At 48.9% G+C, this 21235-nt stretch overlaps 1 protein-coding gene across 1 annotated transcript in view; it reads right to left on the bottom strand.

Annotated features, from left to right (window-relative positions):
- Nucleotides 1-9106: 9106 nt before the first annotated feature.
- TMC2 (transmembrane channel like 2) overlaps nucleotides 9107-21235 on the bottom strand; it is a 90702-nt gene continuing 78573 nt past the window's right edge. Inside the window, 7 exon segments of the mRNA XM_058287449.1 lie at nucleotides 9107-12992; nucleotides 12994-13054; nucleotides 14647-14703; nucleotides 14706-14757; nucleotides 16125-16203; nucleotides 18089-18214; nucleotides 20755-20994. Of these exon segments, the coding sequence (XP_058143432.1) occupies nucleotides 12842-12992; nucleotides 12994-13054; nucleotides 14647-14703; nucleotides 14706-14757; nucleotides 16125-16203; nucleotides 18089-18214; nucleotides 20755-20994 (766 nt within the window). The 3' untranslated portion in view covers nucleotides 9107-12841.

Here is a 21235-nt window from a genome sequence, read left to right as displayed (position 1 = left end):
ATGTTTTTCTGGGGTACCTATGGCTTCGGACCACAACAGGACTTTGTCAGAGTGTTCATTTTTGTAGACAGCAATAAGTTAACCATGGCCATTGCAAGTCTTTTGTTACCCACAGGCAGATTTTATTCTGGTGCTTCTTTGGAAACACTTGGCATCAGCTGCAGGCCGCCAGGGTGCTTTGTCTTCAACAAAAAGGACTGTCCCAGAAGGACTGCGGGCTCTGGGACACAGATGTCTACAGACATGGCTTGAATAACTTGGCGCCACGCCACTGGGCTCAGTCAGGATCCCAGAACTCTGGGCACAGGCCGATGGGGTCCTGCGTTTGCTAACACGAGGCTGAATGGAACGGGAACTCATCAGCTAGGACTGCACTAACTGATACAGAAGGGTTATAGTTTTGTTTGGATTATTTCTGGTGTTTTAATGTTGTGTTTTCTAACTACAAGTATATGCCTGAGATATTGTGGGGTCAGGCTCACAATTTGCAAGAAAAAAAAATTGGGAAGTGAGTCTATTACATATTTCAGTATGTTAAATTCTCCTCAGCATTACAAATGCTCAAAATACCCAACAGGATTCCAAAATTTAATGGAAAATATTAGTGCCATCACTTTGATTTGCTTAATTATTTTTATGATTAACCCTAAATTTCCTGTGTTAACAGTTGTTTATCCTTTAAGGCAGGGCTTTTTAAACCAGAGACAGAATCCATTCATGGACACAGTTTGGTTAGCTACAGCCATTTAAAAAACAACAGAAAACTAGGATTAAAGAGAATAGAAAATAGAGTACGCCATATGGGATAAAGGGTATTAGCTTGTAAAACTTCTGTGTGTGTCTGCCTACATTTTAAAAAAAAGCAAAACAAAAACCAACTCTGCTACTTACAATGTGCCCTTTCATTTCATCTGCAGATTGAAGGTGGAGGGCTCACCCCTCCCTTCAACAAATACTCAGTGACCATCTGCTCTAGGCACGGTGCCTCGTGCATAGCAGCTCAGCGAGTGCTAGGGCTCCTCTCTGGTCTTCTGTCCCCTTCACCTGTTCTCAGTTACTCAGTTCTCATCTCCTCTCTCCATTTCACACTCCTGCCCTGATGCGTTTCCGTCACTTCAGCCTTACCTTATACATCTGGACAGATTGTTCTAGACAAACTTCAGTTTCACATGCTAGAATTTTTTGACATTGCTTTTCCAGTTCCCATGGCGACAGTTTACCGTCTCTGAGTCAGTGTTGCTGGAACCTGGAGCGCACTGACGAGGGCGTTTCTGGTAAGGGCTGCTGAGCGCTGACGAGGGGGTGCGGGCAGCCTGGGGTGGGCCTCCCCTCTGCACCCTGTGCCTCTACTGCCTCCCGCTCCTTCAGGTGTCTCCAGCAGGCTGGGAGGCCTCTGGAGGCCAGGACTTTGCAACACTTTCCTCTCTGATGCTGCTTTCCTGTGTGTTCGGCCAAGCGGGCTGTTTTCTCCAGAGCACCGGCCAGCAAGCTATGGCCTGGGGCCTGGTTCTGTATGGCCCAAAGAGCTAAGGATTCCTTTCCCATTTCTAAAGTGTTATTAAATATGTACGTGTGTGTGACATACTGTGGCCCACACAAACTAAAATATTCACTGTCTGACCCCTTACTGGAAAAGTTTTGCTGACTTCTGTGGTAGAGGCATGCAGTTTATCTGTGCCTCTGTCCAGGGGAGCAGGCAGAGATGAACAGACAAGAAGCTTGCAGAAATAAAAATCCCATTGTTAACATAAAAAGAAATGCAGATGATGCCTTAGCAAATAGGTACACCTAAGAGACACTCGTGGCCTGAAAGAGCCAACTCCTTTACCCAGAAAGCAGCGGAGTGGAAGGAGACGGAATGTGGCCCGAGGGTGGACCCGGGGCTCCGCAGTGCCGGGGCCTCAGGAGGGAGGAGGAGGAGTGCTGGAGGAGGTCACGGCTGCAGTTCCCAGCACTGATGGAAAGCAACGATAAAGGTCCAGGAACAAAAGCAGGATTTAAGAAAAAAGTACCTGTACCCCTCAAGATGTCGAGAAGTTTTCTTTCTTGCCTTCTTTAACCCAAATATCCAGCCACCTCTGGGAATTGGACTCTGTGTCCAAATTCTACACAGGTAAAACTTCAACAAGGCAAGATTCTGCTTACCAAGAAAAAATAATGTTTACTGCAGTTTTGTGGTATGTACCATTTATTGGGTTAAGGAAGTTATTTGCTAGTTCTAGTTTGCTTTGTTATTGTTTAAAGTCATGAAAGCATGCTGGATTTTATCAATAAATTTTTTCTGCATCTATTAAGATATGTTTTTTCTTTTAATCTATTAATATGCTGATTTATATTAATTAACTTTAAATATTAAACAACTTTTCATCCCTGGTAAAAACCCAACAGGGCCATAATACATTTTAGAATAAATGCTTAGATGTGTTTAGGTAGTATTTTACATGGGATTTTACAATTATGTTAATGAGTGAGACTGGCCTATAATTTTTCTTTCTCATTGCTCTTTTCTGTTATTTTTTTTAAAGATTTATTTTTATTTATTTCTCTCCCCTTCCCCCCCGCCCCCTGCCAGTTGTCTGCTCTCTGTGTCCATTCGCTTTGTGTTCTTCTGTGTCCGCTTGTATTTTTGTCGGCGGCACTGGGAAACTTCGTCTCTTTTTTTGTTGGGTCATCTTGCTCTGTCAGTTCTCCTTGTGCGCGGTGCCACTCCTGGGCAGGCTGCACTTATTTCGCATGGAGTGGCTCTCCTTACGGGGCGCACTCCTTGTGCGTGGGGCTTCCCTATGTGGGGGACACCCCTGTGTGGCAGGGTACTTCTTGCGTGCATCAGTTGGATGCTCTATCAGGTGAACCAAATCTGCTTCCCTCTTTTCTGGTTTTGGTGTCAAGGTATGTTCACTTAAAAAATGATTTGGGGAGTGTACCTCAATTAAAAAAAAATGATTGACAATACTTTATATAAAAATTGGAATTGTTATTTAAATTCTAGAACAACTTACTAATAAAGCTGTGTGGACCTAGAAGTTTTCTTTTCATGGTAATATTTTAAATTAGTGATTCAAATGAGATAATGGACATAACATTTTTCAGGTTTTCTATTCCTTTTTGGACCACTTTTTTTTTTCTTCTTGGACCATTTTTGTTCGTTATACTTTTCTGGGAATTTTTTCATTTCATTTATGTTTTCAGTTTTTTTGGCATATATTTTAATTAGAAATTGAAACAATCTTTTCTGCAGAATCTGTACTTACGATCTTTTCTGTTTGTTCATAATGTTTATTTTTTACTTCTAGTCTTGTCAGAAAAATTTCAATCTTATTTATCTTTTCATTCCCATTGTATATTTTCTTTAAAATTTTTTTTAAAGTTTAAAGAAAAAACTTAATGAAGATCTGAAAACAGTTCCTAGAAGAGGGACTTTTCCAGAAAACTGCAGCTGCACAATGCCTTGTATCTATCGTGTTAAAATATGCATTAGAATGGCATGGGTGTAGCTTAGCGGTTGAACACCTATTTCACATGTATGAGGTCCTGGGTTCAATTTCTGATACCTCCTAAAACAGACAAACAAAAAAAAGTGCATTAGAAACAAGTACAAAAACCATGAGATGCACCACCATTCTTCAACACTGAGCAAAGGTGAAGTGCCTACGGGACATGGATGACTTGCCGAGGTTGGGCTGTTTACTTTAAGCACCATAAAAAACAGAAAGGAGCACAAATGGATGAGTGGGTTCAGGTATATACACGGAATTGAACCTCTGGTGCTGAGCAGAGCATTTTGTCACGTAGTTGAAGTGTGTAGTGTTGGAGGAGTAGCCCAGCAGCACTCAAAGGCAGCTTTGTCCGTTAGTAGTACAACACTCGGTGTGTCTTTCTTGAGTCCATCACTGAATACACTGGTAGCAGTTTTGAAATGAAAAAAGAAGGAAAAGAAAAAAGGGGCATACCCCCTTTTATTTTCTGTTTAAAATTAAATGGAAACAAACACATCAACTCTTCTGTGCACTAACCTTTTCAAAGCACATCGTTTGTGCTAGGTACGAGCGTGCTCCCAGGAATTCAAGCTGGGTGAGCATCAGCGTCCCACAGCTTTCGGGTGGTTCTTGGGAGGAACCCCTGCAGAGTTGCCGGCACTAAGCAAAGTCACAGGATGCTTTGCCAGGTCCTTTAGGAAGTCATGAAGATACTTCAGTGGTAAAGCAAGGCTCTCTCATCCAGAGGCTACACGCAAACATGGCCCAATTCTTCCAAACACCTCAGGACGCGCCTAGGTCATGGGCACGCCAGGTGGTCAACCAGCCAGGCTTTCGGGGAGGTCTCGGGCTGTGGAGCCCTGGCTGCCCAGCCCTCCACTGAGTGTTTGCTCTTCCCTGCCGCGGTTTACCAACAGCACATTCCTCCTGATCTGGGTTTTCTCAGATTCCTCCTAACTTGCATAATCCTCCAGAATGGAATCCACATTCTTAGGAGGAAGATAAAAGAGTCGTTTCTGCCTGGTAATTCTGCCCCAGTCCCCGGCTGAAGGCTTCGGCCTTCGGGTTCTCTCTGGGCTCAGGGCTCCTCTCTTTCCGGGGCCTTCTCTCCTTCCTCGTGACCAAGCTCCTCTGTGCATACTTCCTGGGGCTCCAGCTCAAAACTCCAACCTCCCTTCTCTGCGGTGCGGTTTCTCTGTGAGTCCTGGTCCCAATGTCCTACTGACGTGGCCCAATCAAAGCCCCAATCGTTATTGAATGAAGTAAAGTGAAACCTCTGAATCCAATATAATCTAATACGCCCGGAGGAAAAGACCAGTTTACAAACATAATCCAGTATTTCTTTTTGGAACTCATGAATAATATCAAACTGCTACAATGCCAGTGTAGTTAGGCCAGTAAAAAGAATTTGTTTGGGAAATGGGGTAAAGAACAGAGCTTGCTGAGAAATGGGAGAGAAAAATGGAACTACACACCAAGATTTGGTGTGGGCTCCTCTAGGCAGAGAGAGAGAGCTCTGCCTCATGTGCTTTTTTTTTTTAAGCCTCTTTTTAAAAAATTTCTCTCCCCTTCCCTCCCCCCCACCCCTGTCTGCTTTCTGTGTCCATTCGCTGTGTGTTCTTCTGTGACTGCTTCTATCCTTATCAGTGGCACCGGGAATCTGTGTTTCTTTTTGTTGCATCGTCTTGTGTCAGCTGTCCGTGTGCGCGTCACCATTCCTGGGCAGGCTGCACTTTCTTTCATGCTGGGTGGCTCTCCTTATGGAGCGCTCTCATTGCGCATGGGGCTCCGCTACGCAGGGGACACCCCTGCGTGGCACGGCACTCCTTGCGCGCATCAGCACTGCACATGGGCCAGCTCACTTGGGTCAAGGAGGCCTGGGGTTTGACCCGCGGACCTCCCATATGGTAGACGGACGCCCTAACCACTGGGCCAAGTCCACTTCCCTGTGGTTATCTTTTGAACTGTTAATTATTCCTCCCCCTTGCTAATGATAAGGGGATGGGCCCCAGCAGTTACTGGTTACCCCACCAATGGTGGGGGCCAATGGTGAGGCCTGTTTGGAATATCCGGGGCCAAGAGGAGGTCCCCGAAAGAAACTAGGACCTGAAGGTTAAACTCAGGGTCTCAGCGAGGCCTTGCAGCCGTGCTGTCTGTCGGCCATATCGCGGCTTGACTTCTCTGTTTCCCTGTACTGACCTGTCTCAGATACAGCAATAAACAAAACCAAGTCCCTGCCGTCCTAGAGTTTCCATTCGAGAAGGGGAGATGGACAATCAAGTCAATACACTGTGTCAAATGTTGGTGCGCTGAGGAACGCTGCATTGTTTTATGAGTGGCCTCAGTGAAGAGGTGACATTTGGGCAGAGACAGGAAGGAGTCAAGGGAGTGAGCAATGGGAATATCGGGGAATAACAGAAACAAAGGCTCCCCTGCCTGGGAGACAGGAATACAGTCAGGTGCTAAGATGCAGGGAAATGGGAGACTGATGAGAAGACCGTTCCTTTGGCCTGGCGTTTCTCAGGAAGACTTCAAAGCTGGAAGCTGGAAGGCATTGTAGTGTTTCACAGCAGAATGTGGAGGTCATTTAGACAGGGAGAGTGGAAGGAGAATGGACGCAAGAGCCAGAAATGAGAGAGGAAATGGCTAGAAGCTCAGGATTCAACCTGGGCAGCAGTTGGAGGGTCGTAGGATCCAGGACACATGAAGCTTCGAAGGCCAGTCAGGAGGCCCCGTGGGGTCCAGCTGGGAGAGGGGCCTGGACGTGCAGCAGGTGAGGGGGCTCATTCAAGTGATGGGTAAATAGGACTTCACGCACTGAGAAGGGGTCACGCACTGTATCATCAGCCCCTTCACGAAGCTCAGCCTCTGGTTGGCTGTGTCATTTCTGTGTAAATTAACCCAGAGTTTTTACCTGGGTACCTGGGTAACGGAGTCTTCTGGAGATGGAATACATGCCATTTAAATCCCAGCAAACAGTAGAGCTTCCAAAAAGGAAGGTGCATAAAATAACCACAAGATGGCAGCACTTTACACTCATCTTGAGAAAGAAAATTTTAAAAGTTGAAAGGGCTTCTAGAAATTCTTTGGCCCCTTTCTCAAATGTGGAAAGACACCCACAACTTTCTTTGGTTACACATGTATGCAGCTTCTCAGTAGACACAGAAAGAACATTGAGCCCAGCATTCCTCTCTTCCTGGCAGTCACTGCCTGGCACAGCTCCTGAAGCTGTGGGTAAAAAGTTTTGTTCATAGCATTCGATGCTGTTTGTCTTCATAACCTGGACCTGAGGGTATTTGACGGTATCCATGTCTCTGATAACATCTGTTATTTGTTGAGCACTTACCTAATGCTTGACACTTAATCTTACCTGCATTAACTCATTGAATTGTCACAACAGATTTCGAAGTCAAAAAGAACTTGACTACAACGGGGGAATTTTAAATAAAGTGAGTTTTTATGGCTTGTACGTATCTCAGCAGGATCTTATTGGCTGCCAAAATGAACAGTGCCTCAGCAGCTGGGCTCCTGAGGGCTCTAGAGACGCCCACTCACTGCAAGCAGGGCAGACAGCTCAGGAATTCGGCACCCTGTCCGTGGGCCTTAACTTTGGAGTTTATGTTCCCTAGTGTAACAGACTGATTTGTAGTTTTCCTACACATGGCTCTTCTGCCCCTTGTATTTGAACCTATAATTAGCACTATACTTGCTGAATACATGTCCCGGAGTCTTAAATCTTTGATCCATCCATGTGCCAGTTGAGCCCTGAATTTCAGCAGAGTTGCAACACCTACTCCCCAGTTCACTAGACTCACCCAGGACAGCTGGACTCACCCAGGACAACTAATCAGGAGATGATGATGACAATGCCCATTCCAAGGAACAGAGAGAGTCTGCAAGTGTAAGCAAGATGGTTCCATCCATCTGCCCTATGGGATCTAAGCCCCCTCTCACTTGGAAACAGAGTGGGCATCACCATCCCCAAGTCCTCAAGATAGGGACTGGACAACGGACTAAAGTAACTGTGGGAAGGGGAGTGAGTGAGGTATATGAATTTTTTTTCATTCTTCTGTGTCTGTATTTTTTTAAATTTATTCCCCTCCCCCCTTGCGACTTGTTTGTTGTCTGCTGTCTGTGTCCATTTGCTGCACACTCTTCTGTGTTTTTGCTTATCTCCCTCTTTTTCCCGTGGCGTCCCCTTGCTGAGTTGGCTCTCCACGGCGCCTGCGGGCCAGGCGGCTCTCCGCAGCACGAGGGCCAGGCGGCTCTCCGCAGCACGCGGGCGAGCCTCCCTTCACAGGGAGGCCCCGGGACGTGAACCCAGGGCTCCCATGTGATAGAGGAAGCCCACCTGCTGGAGCCTCAGCCGCTTCCCCTATATCAATGTTTTTGATGTAACGCTTATATAATTTAAAGCTTCTTTAAAAATAAAATAAAAAACATTAAAAAAAAGAATATGGAAGTCTGTTTGATACAGCCCAGTTTTTCAGACACAAATATCTACATGAGAGATGTTCCTATCATGTAGATATCATGATAGTGGTAGAAATATCTACATGCTCTATATACTCACCTGCCCCCACTATCCAACTATGACCCTAGGTCGAGCTTTAGCTTTTCCAAACTAATACTGCATTGAAGAGATTATAGATCACAGAGAGCTGTCTTTAATAGCAATCCTCAGGCTCAGAGAAAAGCCCAGCTTATACAGTCTGGCACTCACACATCTGTTGATTTTGCCCATGGAGAGTATATTTCAGTTTTTGTTCCCTAGGAATCAAAAGGGATAAAAGCTACCTTATCCCCAGGTTTAAATGTATCTCTTGAAAACACATGGGATTTAAAAATATGAATTTTGTCCTCTGTCTGGAGATTTTAGTCCATTTTTCATTTACTTTTCTGATATGTTTTGATTTAGTTCTGTCATCTTATGTGCTGTTTGCTGTGCTTTTTTGTTTCTTTGCCTTTTCCTTCCTTCCTTGGAGGCACCCTCAATGTAAGTGTTACTGGATGTTGGAGAAAAACAGCACTTACTGGGACATGGAAACCGATAGGATTATAGACAATTTATTGAGGAGCTCTCCCAACGGAGGGGGTCTGAAGAACAGACTTCAGCCCCCCACCCACCGTGGAGGGGGTCTGAGGAGAGACTTCAGCCCCCTCCTGGAAGGAGGGACTTGAATTTATACAGAACTCTTCTAGGCGGGGGAATGATAGCTGGTGGGAGGGGGCTGAGGGTCCGAGTGAAGTGCAGGGGCCAGTGGGAAGCCCTAGAGGTGGAAACTCTCCCTGACAGTGACTGGAAGGTAGTGGGTTAGGGAGCTATGTTCCTTGGAATGCTGCAGGAGCAGATGTTTCTTTGATCTGGAGGGATTTTATCTCCCTCTGATATGCAGGTAGGGAAGGATTCCATTTCCCTTTACTCCCGCCTCTATGTGGTTTCTTTGTTTAACCTGTGGGGAAGTGCCGTGCCCTTGGACTTGTAGGCTTATGGGGGTGGGGTTAGCCTTTCCCCAGTGCATATCAGGGAAAACTGAGCTACAGCTTGTTAATTATTGCAAGCCTCTAACACCAGATTTTGTCCAGGTTCTTGACTATGCTGCAGAAAGGAATTTCAAGAGCATATCGGGTGAGTTAGGCCAGTAATTTATTAAGGTAGGGAGGGAAGAAGAAATGGGAGAAAATAACAGATCATGGGTCCCAGGTAGAGAGGAAGGGGCTGATAAGTGATAGAGTGGGCTGACTTATGGGCTACAATTCCCCATTACAGATTATAAATGCCCACGTTTTACTTGCGTGTTGATCCACGCGGGGAGAAGGTGGCCAGAATCAGGGTCCAAAGGGGAGAGAGCGGGCTCAGGCCTTGCGCCTGCTTTTTGAACGGTTAACTATTCCACCCCTTTGGTAACGGCAGGGAGAAGTCCCAGCTGTTTGCTGTTTTGATTGATTACCCCCCATCAAGCCCCCGTGAGGGCCCAGTGATAAAGCCCTTGGGGAATATCCGGGGTCTGGCTTTGGGAAGAAGTCTTGCTCCGAATGGCGGAACCTGTGTGTGGGGTCCTCCAGCAGCCATCGGGGGCTCTTGGTGTCCACGTGGACTTCTGGCCAGGTTCCAGATCCATCCATTGATTCCTTATCTCACTAGCCACTTTATAGGACCACTTTAAATTTTCCATTTTGAGTTTTTTGGAATGCACAGGTAATATAGGATTTTACCTCTTCTGTGTGAGGATTGCCTTGAGGATATAAATTCTCAAAGGAGAATTTTTTCTCCTTCACTTTCTGCTAAGGTCCAGATAGGCAGATTTTCTTGCTTTCCCTTTGTTCCTGGCAGGTGTCTGTCCTACTCTCCCCCCCTTAGTGGACCTGAGCCGTCGGCACTGTGCCAGCTCTTCCCTTCGTGTACAAGTAACAGGAGCTCAGGCTCTCAGCAGCAGTGCCCCTGCTTTCAGTGTGTGCAGCGGAGCTCTTCATGCGAGGGAGCAGGGGTGGGAAGGACCAGAGGACAGGCTAGAAGAACAGCCTCCAGGAGGCAAACCTCAGAGCCTGTTACAGAGCCCTCCTGGAAGGAGTGCACACACTAGGGCACTTACACTGCTGGAACCCCAGTTATATTTCTCTGGGTAACTGTTAAATAGGCTTCGTATTTTAAATCATTCTTAGGTGAAATGAGGGAAGGGAGGGAGGAGGGAGGAAGAGAGGGAGGAAAGAAGCAAACAGAAAGAGGAAGTGTTGATACTTGATCCCTGAATAGGCTGAAGAGAGGTGTTTAAGATGGAAGGAAAGGAAGGTCATGCCCAGAACAGAGAGCTGACAGCACTGTCACCTGCTCGCTAAGCCACGGGAGCTCACCACGTCCTCTCACCTACACCTTCCTCTTTACCCACTTCTCCAGCACACCAGAGGAGGGGAGTATTCTGGGAACCCTCAAAATCTAGCCAGACAAAGCTAACAAAAGAACTTGAGGGAAGCAGATTTGGCTGAACTGATAGAGCGTCCGTCTACCACATGGGAGGTCCACAGTTCAAACCCTGGGCCTCCTTGACCCGTGTGGAGCTGGCCCACACACAGTACTGATGTGCACAAGGAGTGCCCTGCCATGCAGGGGTGTCCCCCACCTTGGGGAGCCCCGCACACAAGGAGTGCGCCCCGTAAGGAGAGCCGCCCAGCATGAAAGAAAGTTTAGCCTGCACAGGAGTGGCGCCACACACACGGAGAGCTGCCACAACAAGATGATGCAACAAAAAGAGACACAGATTCCTGGTGCCACTGACAAGAATGCAAGCAGACACAGAAGAACACACAGCAAATGGACACAGAGCAGACAACTGTGGGGGGGGGGGGCGGGAAGGGGAGAGAAATAAAAAATGAATCTGAAAAATTTAAAAACAAAGCTTGAGAAATAAGCAATTCATCAGATAGTGTTAGCCTAGCAGCCCGGTTTCCCTTCTTGATTACTTTGATTCCGGCTAAATGGGAAGGCTTCCTAATAGAACACTTTATAATTATTATTTTTAGGGGGTACCAGGGATTGAACCCAGGACCTCATACGTGGGAAGCAGGCGCTCAGCCACTGAGCCACACCCGATTCCCACAATAGGCTGCTTTAAAGGCAGCCTTAAAGCTAAAGCATGATTAACTTGAAAATACAGTCACTCGTTTGGTATGAATTTCATCCTTTCCATTGAAAAGCATCTATTTACTTAAATTACCCCTCCACATTTTTAGGTGGTTTAGATCGCTTCTTATCTCACTGGCAATGATTGTTTGTGTCTTAGTCTTATGGCATTTGAAGATCTTTGTACTGCCAGCGGTATGGATCAGTGGGCGGTCTGCACATCGTTACTATCAGAGGAGTCACTTCCTAACGTGATGTGCTCAGCCCTCTAAGGTGTGATGTTTGTGGAGAGACGACGCCTCATCAGCTGCCCAGCTGCCCAGGGTACTCTCCCGTGCTCTCCTCCACGGGCTTCTCTGTTTGGGTGTTGATGAACTTGCTAAACTGATTTTAATTTGTTATCACTATTTAGAAATGCGGAGCACTGCTTCCCAGCTTGCCTGCAGGAGCATCTGCAGTGCAGCCCTCTGATGTTCCTGTTACTGTGCAGGTAGCTCCTGTGCTGCTGATGCTGTGCGCCAGGCCCCGAGAAGCAGCTCCTCCCTTAGTAAGATACACGTCAGGTGAGGCGTTGGCAGCATCGTTGGACCTACCTGAAGAGGGCCGGGTGAGGCAAGCTGTCCTTTCCTCCTGGCCATGTGTCCCTGCCCCAACTCCATCCCAGGCTGTGTGTGAGGTTTTGGTGCTGCGTTGGGAAGGGGGAGGAATTGGAAGGAGCCTGGAAATACGCCTGTGAAATCCCTCAAATCTCCATCTCTCCACTAGGACTTTGTTTGACCCCAGGGTGTGTGGGGCTCTCCTGAGAATCGCAGGGGCCAGGCTTGGGTGGTGGCTCTCACGGGGTGACTGGCGGAGGGGAACAGTCAGAGGCCCGAGTGGGATGGCTCCTTGGCCCTGCAGCCGCGTGGCTTGCCTGTGCCTGGGAGCCCAGGGCGGGCGAGGGGCTGCAGGAGGGTCCCGGGGCTGTGGGAGTGTCCTGGAGAGCAGCGCCCACCCTGGCTGCAAAGCCTCCCTGCCTTGCGCCTCCCAGCGACATCCTGCTTAGAACGTGGTGGGACCCGAGGGGAACCCGGATCCGCAGGGCAAGGCTCCGCACGGCACCCGTGGCAAAACGCTGAGAAACCACCCCCAAGGCCCGCATGCGGTACCAGGTTGTCAGACTCCTTTTAGAATTGGGTGCAGGAAAGACATTTTTCTGCCCTGAGCGTCTTTAAGTTTCCTTTAGCTGGATGAGAAGAGCCATGCTGCTCACTTGCCCCTCTGCCTTGCTGCTACTGGGCTCCGAGGCAATTTTTTGTGCTTAACAGCACCGGCTTCCCTCAGGCTGGAGCCTCCGTATCTCCACTCTTCTTTGGCTTCTTGTACCTTTCATTTAAGCCACTGTGATTCCTTTAGATAGAGGTGATACCCTGTGCCTCCCTGGCCGTGGAGCTGGGAGAAACCTGCACCCGGCACATCCACCATGGAAAAGTCTGTGAGATGCTCCCAGTCCTCCTCCTTCCCAAAGTCTGGAGCCAAGAAAAGCCACTGAGTGCCAGGTCAGAGCTGCCTGAGCTGAAACGCTGGGAGGGGCAGTTAGGGGGCAGGCTGCAGCCCCCTAAAGGGTAGAGGAAGCCACTGTCCTCCCCCACCCCAACCCCTGTGGTAGCCATAAAGGGCCTGGAACTAATGGGCCAGAGTTCCTGCCTTAAATGAGAATGTGCCGGTGTGTGAGCGGGCAGGGAGGAGAGAAGGCGGGGGCTGAGGATCAGGCCTGGGCGGCGCTCGTGCTGGTCCTTCTGGGGGCTGGCCTCCAGGGATGCGCCTGCGGCAGAGGCCGGGTGGGATCCAGTCCGACTCCAGGGGCCGAGCTGAGGCTGACGTGGGAGGCAGGCAGTGCAGAGCTGGCGGATCTGGAGGCCAGGGCCCTGCGCCCTCTTGTCTAGGCCCTGGATTTGGCTGGCAGAGTGCGGTTTGGCCCCTGAAAAATGAACCAAGACAGTTTGAGGTGGTGCGAGATTTTGCCCAGGTTCTTGGCGCTGCGCGGAGCTCCCGGACCTGTCCTGCGGCGTGTGTAGATTTTGGTTCTGTTTGGCAATGCCAGTTACCGGATTCTCCCAGGGGTCTGGAGACACCTGGGCCCGCTGTTCAGACACAGGCCAGTCGGAGGAGCTTGGTCTGCGGCTGCGGAACTGGACTTTGCGTTCTGGCTTCGGGGCTCCAGCCCCACGGGGCCACTACCCGGATCAAGCCAGCTGGAGGAAGGCATGGTGTAAACTGGAATCAGACCCGCTTTCCAGCTCTTTCAGACTTGTTCCCTTCCCTTTAGGGGCAAAGACGGGCCAGCTCCTTACCAAGCCAGCTCCTCTTCTAGGACCCAGAGCTGCCCGGGTGTCCCTCGAGGGCGTGGCCGTGTGCCGTGTGCCCTTTCAGGTGTGTCCTCGAGGTGCCTGCCTGTGCACCAGCTTGGTGCAGGGGCCCCCAGGGGAACCCCTGCACTGTCACTTGGAGGAAAGTGGCCATCAAGGAGAAACACCCAATTTGGACTTTATGGTGTTTGACCCATTAGATGTTTTGGGCCTGTCTGTCACAGCAACTAGTATCATCTTTGCTAACACTTCAAGAAAGAGAAACTAAATGGGGGCAACCACGGAGATTACTGAGAATTTCCCAGGCTGAACAGTGCCCGTTGTCCCAGCTCGCCCACACACCACAGTCCCACTGATGTGTTCAGATAACTCTGATTTTAAAACTGGGACCACCCTTGGAAAACGGAACCACCTCTTTTAACTAGACCTTTCCTGTGATGATCTGGTGTTACTCCCCTTTAAAGACCTCTGTCACTATCTCTGAAATTCCATATGTGGTCCTGAGCTCAGTCTTCTGTTCTAGATATTCCAGTGCTTCTCTTTTTAAAGAGGATAGGAACTGGTTCTGGTGAGGGTAGAAGACGCTAGATTCAAGGCTCCCTCTCTCCTCTTAAAGAAAACATTGTGCACAAGTGGAGAGCACCTGCGGGCGGTTGTGGCGGTGGCAGTCAGCACCTGGAGCATCTGGAGGGGGGGCCTCCAGCCAGCCTGGGGGTGTGGCAGGGCAGCAGGAGTGCTCCTGCGCCGGGTTGGGAAGCCAGACCGTGGGGGACACGACGTGGGAGAAAGAAGTGAAGACAAAATCACTGCCTGGGTGGCATCAGGGAGCGCAGCCACCCCAGAAGGCATGGCAGTGCGCTTGGGATGGACCGAGAGGACGAGCAGTCGGCTCGGCTGTGTGTCCCCATTTTACAGATAGCCCTGCCTCTGCTACTGCCACTGCTGCTACTGCCAGCAAGTGTTTATTAGCTCTCGCTTTGTGCCAGGAATTCTGTTCAGCACTTTACAGGTGTGTTCCCATTTCATAATGACTTCACCACTCCGTGAAGCAGGTGCTATTTTATAGATTAGAAACCTAAGCTGAGTAAATTGCCCATCCTCCTATAGCTAATAGTTGTCAATCCCGATGGGCCTGATTCACAGTACGTGCTCTTTGCATGTTCCCTGTGGCCTCATGGACAGCAGTCCTTGTGGAATAGATTACCTTCTCTGGTGAGTGGGCACTGGGTGGCACTTCCGGGGCTGCCTCTTGGTTTGCCCCTGAATCTCTGGCGGTGGCTCTGACAGACTTGTGGCTCTTCTCAACCTCGCGGAGCTGTAAGAAGAACACGGCTGTAAGTCCTGGCCAGGGAAAGGGTGTTTGGGGCCCAGAGCACAGTGGGGTGGGAGCTACCAAGCAAGACCTCCGTTTCCAATGCTTGGTATCGCCCTCGAATCACCAACTTACTGATGCTCATGGCTGGTTGGAGAGGCAGCCTGAGATGCTCTGATTCGCAAAGCGTTTAAGGGAATACCTGACAGGTGAGGGATGGAAACCCTTCTACTCCTTTCTTTAAAAAAAAAACATTTGTATATTTATTATTTAAAATAAACTTTAGATTACATAAATGTTACATAAAAATACTCTTTTATTTCAGTGGTGTTCTTTCTGGGTGGGAGCCCAGGGAGATGAACAGATGGAAATGTAGACATGGAGCCAACAGCCAGGCACAGGGCTGGAGAGGGCGGGGGTCTGCCGTTGAGGTGTGCAGGAGCTGGGGGTGGGGTCAGGAGTCAAAGGTCACCTGGGGTGTGGGTCAAGGCAGCCTGTGTGTGACAAGGACTCAGGAGACTTCTTGGGAGAAGGGGCACAAGCAGCACGTTGTTTTGACAATATTTCTTTCAGCATTTATAGTATTAATTTTAACCTATAAGAATAATTGTGGGTACTGGGTTTATTATCTACCTTCATTGGTCAGATCATCACATTTCTCCTGCTCTTTAGCAACCTTTTGTAATTTAAATCATTATTGTTAGGTACTCTTGATATTCTAGAATATAAATCCATGCTGTTGACTCTCACAAAGCTACTTCCTATAATACATTTAATTTTAGTTTTGGTTTAGAAGAGAGCCATTTATTTATTTGTTTTTTAAAAGATTTATTTATTTTTCTCCCTCCCCTCCCCTCCACCCCCACCCTGCTTTTGGTGTCATTCACTGCATGATCTTCTGTATCCCTTTCCCTTTTTGTGTTCTCTTCTCATTTTCTCTCCTCTAAGATTGACCAGGATTTGATCCTGGGGCCTCTGATGTCAATTGTGCTACATTAATTCCTGGTCTCTGCTGCACTTCATTTAGACCCCCCACCCCCACCCCACTGTCTCTCCTTCTGTTGCATCATCATCTTGCTGCGTGACTCACTTGCACGGGCACTGGCTCATTGCGGGAGCACTCACTTGCCACACGGGCACTGGCTTGCCGCAGGGGCATGTTTTTTCTTCTTTTTCACCAGGAGGCCCCAGGGATTGAACCCCGGCCTTCCCATATGGTAAGGGGAAGCCCTATCACCTGAGCCAATCTGTGTCCCATAAGATAACCATTTAGATAATACAGCTGCGCTCACAGAGCAAATAAGAAAACAAAAACAAGAATAGAAACATAACATCTTTTTACCCTCCAGGATGAAACTTTTGCCACTCACCACTTGGATTTTCTTCCTCAGCTGGGCATTAGCTCGGGCAAGGCTTTTGGAAACTGAGTTCAGGTAGTAGATGGCCAGGCTGCAAGAAAGAAGCCGTGTGGTCCTGCCTTCTCAGGAAAGGACGAGAGCTGGTGTCTTTCCTGAGAAACTAGGCAGGGTGGCTGGGCTGGGCCTTTGCCTCAGGGTGCGCTAATTGGCCTGCCATTGCGTGAACCGAATTCCAGAAGAAACGTATCCAGTTTGGGGAAAGATAACATTATCCATAGCCTCAAAAGTTTTTTAATCCATGATGTTTGGAACCCAGCTCCCCAAAATCAAACCATTCTGAAAATAGGACTAAATGACCAATAAACAAGAGAAAAATGACAATAGAAATAGGCCCACAGGTGCTTCAGATATTGGAATCACCAGACAAAAATTTTATAGTAACAATGATTACTATGTTCAAGAAAAACAGAAAGATATAGATTTCACCAGAGGGTTGGAGTCCATGTAAGGGAGTCAAGAAGAGTAACTCCTTCCCACGGCCCCATGGCCCCACAGCCCCAGTGCTGGGCGTCTACGCGGAGAAACCTCAGTCTGTGCAGGCTCTTCACGCGAGCACAGTTTGCAAGAGCAGAAAGTGGGGACAGCCTAACTGTGGTTTAGCCATACAGTTGGACACAGTAAAGCCATTAAAATGTGAGCTCATGTAGCCACGTGGATAAATTCCTAAAACATAATATTGCATGAGGAAAGCTATGTGGAATGCATCATTCACGAAAAATTCTTAAACTCAGAACACAATAGTATATACACATGTGGTAAAAATACCAAATACGCATGGAAATGATTAAAACTAATCTGAATAGTGGTTGTCTTTGGTGAGAGAGGAGAGAAGGATGGGGTGGGACTTGAAGTTATCTGTAGAGCATTTCTTTTAAAAAGAGAGATTTCAAACAAAAATTATAAAATTTCAATCTTTATTCTTGTGGTAGTGTGCATAGATGTCTATACTTTTTCATATAAGAAATATTTGATAATTTTTAAAAAGCATGCCAAAATAGGTTTACATTTAGAAGGCTGATATTTTTGCTATCTTATTTTTGATGACAACAGCTCAAAGTCAAGACTCTCGTTTCCTGCTTTCCTTCTTTCCTTCCTTCCCTAGTTCCTTGAGCATTTATTTTATTTTATTATTATTATTTTTTTTAGGAGTTACCAGGGATTGAACCCAGGACCTTGTATGTGGGAAGCTGGTGCTCTACCACTGAGCTCCATCTGCTCCCCTGAGCATTTGTTTTTTGCCTTAGTCATGGGGCTGAGTGTTGGGGATGCACAGCTCATCAAACCCTCCCTCAGCGGAGGTCTCTGCTGGGGAATGAGTGTGTGGCGTGCTTTGTCAAGTGCCGTGGGCTGAATCACTCCGAGTCACCACCTCCCACCCCAGCTTTTGGAGAGACTCAAAGCCCAGAGGCCTTTGATATTTCTGGTAGATGTTTGGAGTGTGGTGCAGCTACTGTCAGTCCCCCCCTCCATATCCCACAGACCCCATCTTTCAGTGTGCCGAAAGACAACTGCCAGGACCTGCAACACTGCCTGATACTTCCCCACAACCCACAAAACCCATTCTACTGGAAATTAACTCTCATTTCCCAAAGCCCTTAACCAGTGACTGGGTGGGAACCGTTCTGCAAGGCTCCAGATTCTTCACCCTAAGGCGACAACTCCAAGGCACAGGCTCTGCTTGGCCCCAGAGTTCCTGGCAGGATGAAGTCAAGTCATCCTGGGTGAAGGCCAGGCCAGGGGTGGACACCTTTGCTTCCCTGCCCCCACCCAACAAGCTACTTGCATTGGAATCCTTGTCCCAGCGTCCTCTGGGGAAAGCAGACCAAGGCAGAAAGCAAGAAAGAAGGACCTGCCAAGGAGCATCTCAACGGCAAGGGGGGCTTCCGAGGGGCAGTGTGCAGCTTTGGCCAACTCACACCATCAGCAGGATGGCTGGAATGATCAGGCCTGGGTTGGCAATGAATGCAAAGATCTTGCCCAGGAAGGCTGGGAAATCGTTTTCAATGGTCTCCTGGATGACGTCGTACATTCTGTTTTTCCCACTGGAAAGAGAGGAGGACTGTTAGAGGGTACTGCCAACCTCACGTGGCACACACCACTGTGTCCACACCCACAGGCCCAAGCCCACACTCGCCGCTGCTGTCCTGGAAGAACCAGAGCGCTGTGGCCGGGGAGTGCGAGGAAGCACGGCCCCGCGGGTGGCCGTGCGTCTGGGGCTGACGGCAGCCAGCACACTGGCTCACCCTTCACGTCCCTGGGGACTGGCAGCCGCTCGCATCGCTTCTGTCTTCTGTGTCTGACACCCTCTTGAGCAGCATAAAAACGGGTTTTCTCCTTCCCTCAAGTGGGAGGCAGTTGCCTTGATGTGGCTCTGAGGCCATGTGCGCTCTGCTCCAGAGGCTGGTGTGTTGGGCGAGCTCAAGGTGCCTGTCTAAAACACCTACAGCGAGTCTTCAGGTTATAATTCTAGGAAACTGAATCGCCCCAGGACAGCCTCCTGGCCAAGTCACAACGGTGTTTATGATTTTCTTCAAATACCTGAAGTTATGCAGATTGCCTCTCACAAATGCCTGCTCAGAGACCACTGGACTCTGCTGGCTCCTGCTTGGCAATTTTGGCACCCAGAAGCGGACTTTAGGGATTTATATTCATAGTTTAATCCTTGCTCCCCTATTTATTAGCTGTGGGGCTTCATGGACAATTTACTTATCTTTCTGCCTGCACCCATACCTTGGCTCTCCCGGCAGAGCTGCTCTCTCCAATGTGGCAATAAAATAATTACATTTAAAAAATTAAAAAAAATAAAATTTAGTTCCTTAGGCACAATCGTCACATTTCAAGAGCTCGTTAGTTGCATGTGGCCAGTAGCTATTATATTGGAAGAGCAAATTTGGAATATTTCCATCATCTCAGAAAAGTTCTATTGGCTAGTACTGAAGAGGTTTCATATTTTCAGGAAAGACTAATGATCCCTTCATCTGCAAAATGGGGGTAATTAGTGTTTTTCTCAGAAGATTGTTCAGAAGATATAGAAGTGAATCCATATAAAACACTGAGTATGGTGTTGGCAAATTCTAAGTGCCCTCCAAAACGCTGTAGCTGGCAGCCTCGTTTTTCTCTTGTGTAAAGTATATATCAGGATTGACAAACTATAGCCCATGGGCTGAATCCAGCTTGCCACCTGATTCTGTACAGCCTGTGAGCTTTTTACATTTTATATTTTAAATGGCTGGAAAAATCAAAAGAATATTTTGTGACCTGAAAATTATATGAAATTCAAAATTTTTGCACCCATAAATGATGTTTTATTGGGACACAGCCACACTCCTTTACATGCTGTCTGAGGCCACTTTCACGCGCAGTGGCAGGGATGAATGGTCCGTCGTATCCGCGAACACCGGTGACCTTTAACCCTAGTACCGCTGGGCGCACGCTGCAAATCATGGTGGTGTAGTTCCACCTTGATGCTGTCTCATCACATCATGATAGTTTAAGTTTTGTTACTAGTGCACATCCATCATGTCAAAACAAGGAGAGAAAAGACGTCGCTGTCACCTCTGTAAGGCACAGTCGAGGCTGGGTTATTTTGTTACTGAATAAAGTGGTGCCACATTGCCATGCTCGACGGCAGTTAATAAGAGCAGCCTCCAGGTGCACTCCTCACAGACCGAGAAGTACCAGGTCAGTATTGCCCAAGTGTGTTTCCTCACACTGACAGTCTAAGACCAGAGGAGGCAAATGGGGCACTTGGGGTGCACAATTTAAGGAGATGCTCACTCCCGGGGCGGGCATCATGGGTCGGCGCCTCGCTTGCCTCTTCCCAGTCCTGAGCTGTGCAGGCGTTGTGTGAGGTCAGGAAGGGTGGGAGCCCCAAATCTTACTGCAGATTCTTCAGAGCCTTTCCTGCAGAAGTGTGTGTCACGGGAGTAGTGTGGCTCCGTGGTTGAGCACCTACTTCCCACGCACGAGGTCCGGGGTTCAATTCCCGGTACCGCGTAAGAAAAAAAAAAAAGTGTGTCCAACATTTCTAAGTGAGAGGTGGTGATAGAAGGGGCAGCATGTTCCAAACGGCTTTAACCACAGATCCCGTTTATGGAGCTGAGAGAAGGCTTTGCCCTCTGAGGTTTGCACAGTAGGAGAGAGCGGATGCCCATTATTTCTCCATCTGCCTCACTGCTTGTTTATCTCTCTACAAGCTATCCAGTCTCAGCTGGTTCCGCTTAGGTCTCTGAACCTGTAGTGCTGGCAGATGCTCTGCAGCGCGCAGGGCAGGCCAGGGAATTGCGGGGGGCTGATGCCTCAGGATTGAGTCCCCTGAAGTCTGGTCTCTCATCCCACGGTAGAGTCATCCGGGGCAGTGGATCCCGCCGTTAAAAGGTGACAGCTGCGTCACCGTGTAGGGTAGCCATTAGCTGTGCGTGGCTATTTACACTTAAATTAACATTAGCTAAAACGAGATCAAATTAGGAATCAGGGTTCTCAGTTGCTCTGACCATCTCTGAGGCTCACGGCCACGGGGTGGCAGCTGCACTGCGCAGACGCGGGCCCTGCCGGCCCAGGGGGACCCCGCCCGGAGCCGCACCTGAAGGGCCCGCAGTCGAAGGAGGGCGGCAGGGCCAGCACGGTCCAGGCCACGGGCAGCAGGCTGAGGAGCAGCACCAGCAGCAGGAGGCCCATGTAGAAGTTGTCGGAGCGCGAGGCCTTGAACACGCGCTCGTGCGGCACGTTGCTGCTGGTCACGGCCCAGCACTGGAAGTACATGGAGCTCAGCAGGCGCAGCACGTTGACGCCCACCAGGCCCGGGGCGTAGAAGGAGCCCATCCTGCGGGCAGAGAGGCGTTGGCCCGGCGGGCACCGGCTGGCGGCGCCTCGGGAGACCCGGGCGGTGCTGGTGGGTCTTGGTGCCTCAGCCCTGGCCCTGCGGCCTCCGGGGCCTGAACCCCACGGCTGAGGTTCCGCTGCCCCTCCCCTCCCTTCCCTTCTTCCTCCTCCAATCTCCCTCCCCCCTTCTCCTTCCTCCTCCTCTCCCGCTCCTTCATTTTCCTCCTCTCCCTCCCTCTCCA

Source organism: Dasypus novemcinctus, chromosome 24, assembly GCF_030445035.2.
Source record: "Dasypus novemcinctus isolate mDasNov1 chromosome 24, mDasNov1.1.hap2, whole genome shotgun sequence".
Lineage (NCBI taxonomy): Eukaryota > Metazoa > Chordata > Mammalia > Cingulata > Dasypodidae > Dasypus > Dasypus novemcinctus.
Note: the sequence above shows the minus strand (reverse complement) of the source record. Positions and strands in the feature narration are given on the sequence as shown.